Source organism: Nematolebias whitei, chromosome 2 (assembly GCF_014905685.2).
Source record: "Nematolebias whitei isolate Nwh7 chromosome 2, NemWhi1, whole genome shotgun sequence".
In the NCBI taxonomy this organism is placed as follows: Eukaryota; Metazoa; Chordata; class Actinopteri; order Cyprinodontiformes; family Rivulidae; genus Nematolebias; species Nematolebias whitei.
Window position 1 is genome coordinate 49,279,022 of NC_056499.1, and position 7,090 is coordinate 49,286,111.

The following is a 7,090-nucleotide window of genomic DNA, read 5'->3' on the forward strand; positions in this document are numbered from 1 at the left end:
GCCCCCCCACCCCCCCCCCCCCCCCCCCCCCCCCCCCCCCCAAAAAAAAAAGTAATATTCAGTCCCTCAGTGACGGGACATGCTGGTTTGATCTGTGATTTCTTGCTTTAACTGGGTAAAAACAAGCACTTTTAAAACTGTTCTGGAACTTTATTGATGGTTACCTTTACTGTTTGTTTTCAGAAGTGTCGGGCCAAAGAGATGGAGCCACCCCTCCCCAGGACACGTCTCCTCGGGAGGTCCCTCCCACCGGCTGGGCGGCACTCGGCCTCACCTACAAGGTTCAGTGGCCGCTGCACATCCTCTTCACTCCTGCTGTCCTGGAGAAGTGTGTAGCACTGTAACTCATCATGTCTCATCTGGAGCGTGCTTCATGACCATCCTCACCTCCAGTCTGCTCCTCCTCCTCGTGTGGCGTTCAGGTACAACGTGGTGTTCAGGTACCTGCTGAGTGTGCGGCAGGTGCAGTCACAGCTGCAGCACTGCTGGGCTCTGCAGATGCAGAGGAAGCGCCTGAAGTCCAGCCAGACGGACGCGGTGAAGTGGAGACTCCGGAACCACATGGCGTTCCTGATCGACAACCTGCAGTACTACTTACAGGTACCAGAACCAGGTCGAGACATTACTGCACGCACATCTACAACCCATCAACTTCTGGAGGCCACTGGATTCAAGATGCTCATAAACCTTTTGAACCTGGGGAGGACAGGGGTTGTACAGTATCTGTGAACATTTGTCTTCCTGTGCGTCTCCAGGTGGACGTTCTGGAGTCTCAGTTCTCTCAGCTGCTCCAGCAGATCAACTCCACCAGAGACTTTGAGAGCATCCGACTGGCCCACGACCACTTCCTGAGCAACCTGCTGGCCCAGTCATTCATCCTCCTGAAGCCGGTAGGCCTCGCCCAGACAGCCGACTGTTTCCATCATCAGACCCTGATGAGAAAACCTCGTGTCCTCATCGTGTCCTCATCATGTCCTCAGGTGTTCCACTGCCTGAACGAGATCCTGGAGCTGTGTCAGAGCTTCTGTTCTCTGGTCAGTCAGAACGTGGCGTCGCTGGATGAAAGAGGAACCAGTCAGCTGGACCTGCTGGTGATGGTAACTGACGGAGCGCTGTATTAGTGTAACAGTTTGTTCTGGAGCTAACACGGACACGTTTCAGGGCTTCCGGCGCCAGTCGTCACTGCTGTTCAAAATCTTCTCGAGTGTGAGGAACCATCAGATCAACTCCGACCTCGCTCAGCTGCTGCTGCGTTTGGACTACAACAAATACTACACACAGGCTGGAGGCACGCTGGGCGGGTAGGACCCACACTCACACAGCGTCACCTTCACACACATCAACTTTCATTAATGGAGTCACGTTTTTTCTTTTCAGCATCTAGGAGAGCACCACGGGTTCAGACCGTTTCATCAGAAGCAGCTCCAGTTCAACAACATCCTGCCGCTCAGCTTCTTAAAGTACGAAGTGTTTTCTGCTCGTTTACTCCAGAGACAATCACATTTATATTACAGATTACTTTTAGGTGAATAGCACCTAAAATAACTGAATCCCACTGGGATCATTCGCCCCATTTTAATCCTGTGAAAAATAAAATATAAAACTTTTAGTAAATCACCGCACTAGACACGTTTGAACTTTTTTATAAAGCTAAAGCAGCAATTTTAGTTTTTGTTATTTAGTTACAAGAACTCTTTTTGTTATTTCAAAGTTTAAAGTGATAGTTTAGGTTTTCTGGAGTGGCATTTTTAACTACAGGAATCTGTGAACGACTTCAGTTCAAAGAGTTTTGACTGAACTGATGAACCAGTGGCTGGTCTGAGCAGAGTCCAGACTAAAAGCTTCCGTCCCCCCTCCCGGGCTTTAGACTAGTTTTAAAACTTCACATGAAGCCGTTACTGTAGTGAAACATCTGGACAGTTCTCACAGAAGCTGCTCCACAAACATTGAGACTAACAACCGAGTAATTAACTGTAAACGAGCAGTACGCTGAGGGAGCAGTGAATGTTTGTAGTTCTTCAGATGAGTGTTTTTCTGGACTGGAATTGAACAGCGAATGTAAATACCAGTAAACCTAAATGTTTTTGCTGCAAGATATTCAAGAGGGTAGGAGTTACTGTAGAAAGAGAAAGTGTTTAATTTTGGTTGTCCGAGGCAGAGCAGACTGGCGGTTCAGTGGAGGCTCACTGCTGGATCCAAGGGGTGGCAAATGGTGGCCTTGACCGCCACAGACTAATCTTTGGTCATCCAGATCAGCTGAGGAAACTATACTTTTAAGCAGTACCCTTTAACCCCCACCATCTACTCCCCCAGGCGCCCTAGATGGCAGCGCTGCTCCACACACAGGGCTCAGTGGTTGCTTCAGTGAGGGCATGGACATGGGCATTTATTGTTCAAGTTTTCGTGCTCACATCATGGACAGACGGTATTTCAAAGTCTCTACTTCTGCGACGAGGGACATTAACAGCTTACTGTCAGATGTAAAAGTTTATAAAATAATGACGTAATGGCAGCGATCCACTCTGGTCCTTGCTCTGCTCAGGCTTGTTAGCTTGACAAAAACAATTATTGTTTTTGATCTGAAACTGTCTAAAACATCTGAAATGACCTCAGACTGGTGTTAAAGGTCCTCCAGGATTCTTCTGAACTTTGTCTTACCTCATCAAGTCAAACTGAATATCTGATTCGTATTTTTTTAAAGAACTTGTATATATTGCCCCTTCTGAGTAAAATCAGTTTCAAAAATAGCTAAATTAGGCAGCTCTTTATAATTTGGCAGAAGATGAAGAATTACTTGTCTGTCTTTTGAAACGAGCCAAACTGAAATGTTTAGTTTTTCATGTAAAAGTTAAAAGTTGTGATCAAGATAAAACTGATTTCCTGTTTGTTTCTGCCACTCCTCACAGCTCGTTTGTACAAAGTGTAAATATGTGAACTGTTTCCTGCAGAGTGAATAAAGCCGTTAAAATGAAACGGGTCACAGTTTATTGTTCCATAAAAACACACAGGGTATATACAGCAGAGCATGCAGCACATCAAACCACGGAGCTCGGCCCACGGCATGTGTTGGACGGGATTACGAGGAGGAAGACGAGTCGTGGTGGTACTGAGGCCTGCCGACAAAGTCCAGGCGCCTGCCACAGATCAGGCTCTGAACAAGCCACTCAGGAGACACCAGCGGGACTTCCTGTGACATCACGTTCTTCTCCAGCTGTGGGGGACAGGCGTGGTCTGTCACCACCACGTCGTACTTCCCAGAAGGAATGTCTGCACAGGAAGAAGAACAAGTTAAAAGGTTTTCAGAGAGGGGTTGGTGAGTTTTCAAAGGTGGTCTTGTACCAGGGCTGTCCTTGTCTGCATGGAAGTGTCGGACAGAAGAAGCTCCGCCCATGGTCATCAGCTGGGCCCAGAGCTCGGCTGGCTTCTCAAACACCAGGAGGACACGCAGCGCCTTGAAGGGGCTGGAGCGGGGGTGCCTGAAAGAGGAAACCAGTGAAAGCTTCCAGTCTTCAGATCAAATAAAAAGGAGACATAAGGTTTTCTCACCACTCCATTATGGCGTCGTCCGGGCCCATGCCGGCTGGCAGCAGGTAGTTCCTGTAGTTCAGCAGCTTGCCCTCCTTGCAGCAGTCTCGCACCCAAATATGAGACACGCACGGCACGCCGCTGGCCAGACACAGCAGGTACTTCCTGCTACGGCAGTGCTGGTCTGCAATCAGCAGGCTCTGGTAGGCTGCCGCGCACTGGAGGAGGAAACGGGAGAAATGGTTTGGACAAAGCCAGTGTTCCCACTAAAACAAAGTGTCATTAATTTACAAGAAAGTCTTTTAACAGTCAGGGAATGAGGAAAATCTTTGGATAATACAACTGTAGATGAACAGATGCTCAGATATATTCATCAATTAACGCGGATTCCTCATTTTTCTGAACTGAATAAACGTGCATTGAATTTAATGAAATGCAAACGTGAGACGTCATTTATATTTGAACCATCAAAATGAATGCGGTCATTTATTTACAGAATCAAAGTTTAACATCAAACATTTACATTAATTTGGCAAATTATGAAAATAACAACATAAGCAATCAGGAAAAATCATACGGCCATGATTTTTCCGTTGCTTCACCACAGACATTTATGAAAACTGTACAATTATGATCTTTTACCCACACGGATGTGGATGAGCACTTTACACAGACATTTCTAAAATATCTGGAAGAATTTCTACTTGAGAGGAAAGTTTAAAGATGGGAAAGAAGTTAAAGGGAGTAAAGATGGTATGTGAGGGGAAGTGTTCACCAGAACCGACACTCTCCATCAGAACCCAGCTCACCTCGGTACGCTTGGTAGGAAACTTGACTCATTACCTTTCTGAGATTAATCAGCAGATATGGAGTTCCGTTAACGCTACCTGTCCAGCGTCTCCTTCGGATGGCTGTAGCTCGTCAGAAGTAGTGGCGAGTGGAAAGTGTTATATTCCTATGACTCGGAAGAGCTCTGTTGTCATGTCAGGATCTTCCCGTCTCCCAGAACTGGGCTTCTCCGCACAGAACAGAACTGAACTCAACCGAACCGAGTGGAACCCTCACAGAACTCCAGCAGAACTGAGTAGTTTACAGATCTCGAGCAGAGCTGAGCCGACCAGGAAGTACCGACAATTTAAAGAGCCCTTTTCCCGGTTCATACGGGAGTCTCCCATTGGCCAGAACCGACCAGACGGGGTGTGTTTTGTGACGTAAAAGGTTAGAATGCAGCAAGAATTGTTATGGAAAGATCAGAAATGTTCTCACAGACAGAGAGAGTTTTGTTTTGGCGCGTTTCAGAAACAGGTGCCAAAACCTCTATATTTACGTCTGAGAGGATTCTAAAACATGACAGTTCGTTCCAACAACTTGTTTTGCGTTTGACTCCAACCTTGGACCAACTTACACTTGCTCATTCAAAGACAGAAAATCAGAAAATGCATAAAAATCTGTAACAGACCTCAACATGAATTCTAACTTTGCATGAGAATTTAAAAATCATTACACAGTTAATAAAATTGATTAGTTCACTGCAACATCTAAAATGGTTTGAACTAAGACACTTTGATTATCAACATTTGTAAAATAGTAATGATAATAAAAAAGAGAGTGTTCTTTTCACTTGAATCTTCAAGAAAGAAAGTCTCAGGATGGGTGAACCTGTATCTCTGGATTCAAATCAATGAAATGACAGTTTCTGTCCCACAAGGTTCTTAAGGTCAAGGATTTTGACCTTAGGCTTAGTCGTGACACCAGATTAAGTTCACTACACAACCTTGTGGTTTTTAGGAGAGCTGAGTGAACGTGACATTCAAAACATTCAACGAGCCGATGTCTGTTCGTCGCTGAGGGATCGGAACTGTGAATGTTTGTAGTTTACAAGATGTTTTTCTGGACTGGAACTGAACGGGATGCAAGTAAACCCAAATGTTTTTGTTCCAAGACTTTCAGGTGGGTTGGAGTTAGAAGAACAGAGGTGGTGTTTGGTTGTTTTTTTGTCTGAGGCAGCACAAAGTGACAGATCCTGGTGAGTGGAGGGAGCAACTTTATCCGCCACCAGGTGCAGTGGTGGAGCCAGGGGGTGGCTAATGGTGGCCTTGACCATCAAAGATTATTCAGCCGCCACACTCATTGGAGGAAACTACTTTTCAGTAATATAAAACCTAGAAAGCATAGCTTCCTCAAAAAATCTGGATTGGTTGTTTAATATGGTGGTAGCCATCTTGGATTTTGACACGGCTTTCTTATAGACACAGCTATGTATCAAAATGGAAGTCGGTACCTCACCTATTTTTCATGTTTTTGTGCTCATAACATGCACGGTTGGACTGCACTTTCAATTCTCCTTCTTTGCTCCATGACGAGGGTCGAAAACACAAAAGGCCGCCTTAGTTGTGACGGTGACGAGTGTGTTGTACGATGTTTTTACATCTTATTGCAGCTGCTGTCTAACTGCACCTTGCTGCCGTTTCCTCTGCTGAGACTCAAACAAGTTGATTAAAAATAGCTCTGATCAAGCACAATGCTTGAGCCTTGAGATTAATGTCCACAGCCAATAATCTGAAGTCAATCTGTTAAATAAGATATATCATAAACGATTTTATTAATATTTAAAATGTGGCACACTGACCTTTTCGTTGTCATCCAATTTTATTTAAACGTTCAAATCAGACAGAACCATGTTGTTTAAATGGTTGGAGCTTTTGAAACATGGACTCATCACCTCCACCTGAGCAGGTGAGTTCAGCCTCTGTTACCATGGTGACCAACAGGCTCAACGAAAGCCTCTGAGATGCAGAATTCTGCTTCATAACACGAGTTTTGACAAAAAGGTGGACTGACAAAGTAAAAGTGCTGATAAACTGTGATGTTAGACATGAAGTGGACACACCAGAGTCTAAAAGTTTTTTTACAGAAAATATTTTTGTGTCTCCTAATAATAGAAGTTGATGTCAAACCTGCTCCTCGTTGAAGTCAGGCAGGATGAAGCCGCCCCCCGCCTGCAGCTGGGACTCTGTGTAGGCCTTGTTGTACGGGCCTGTCTGCACATAGTCTGAGGGAAAATTACACAAATAATCAGCAATGACCCAAAAACTGCAGGAATGTGAAAGAGCTAGAACACACAACAACGTCCAGAACTGTTTTTATTCGAACGTGGAGCAGCTCTCGTTTTCTCACTGGTTCTGGAGAACTGTGCTGGGACCTCATTTTATGGGTCACATGTGCTGCTTAGTGTATAAATACTTTGTAGGAATAACACTTTTTCATTCAACCTTTATTTAGACAGATAAGTCACAGCCTAGAAGACTCATTTGAGAGTGTCTCATTCAATTTAGAATGATCTCATTGACCTCAATCACCTCAATCTCATTGAGAGTGGTGAAGGCTGCACAGAAATCTGTCGGAATCAGCCTCCCCACCATCACAGACATCTACACCTCCAGATGCAGGAAGAGGGCCACCTGCATCATGAAGGACCCCACCCACCCAGCACACACACTTTTTGCCCCACTCCCCTCAGGAAGGAGGTTAAGGAGCATTAAGTGTAGAACCACTAGACTGAGGA

General features: G+C 45.2%; 2 protein-coding genes across 2 annotated transcripts in view; one reads left to right on the top strand and one right to left on the bottom strand.

Annotated features, from left to right (window-relative positions):
* Positions 1-1,305, top strand: part of tubgcp4 (tubulin, gamma complex associated protein 4) — a 192,347-nt gene extending 191,042 nt beyond the window's left edge. The window contains exons 13-17 of the mRNA XM_037692259.1: positions 184-328; positions 423-600; positions 756-890; positions 981-1,097; positions 1,162-1,305. Of these exons, the coding sequence (XP_037548187.1) occupies positions 184-328; positions 423-600; positions 756-890; positions 981-1,097; positions 1,162-1,305 (719 nt within the window). The remainder of the gene's footprint in view (positions 1-183; positions 329-422; positions 601-755; positions 891-980; positions 1,098-1,161) is intronic.
* The window catches only part of tp53bp1 (tumor protein p53 binding protein, 1), a gene marked incomplete at both ends in the record, with an annotated part of 265,669 nt that overhangs the window by 199,130 nt on the left and 59,449 nt on the right, over positions 1-7,090 (bottom strand).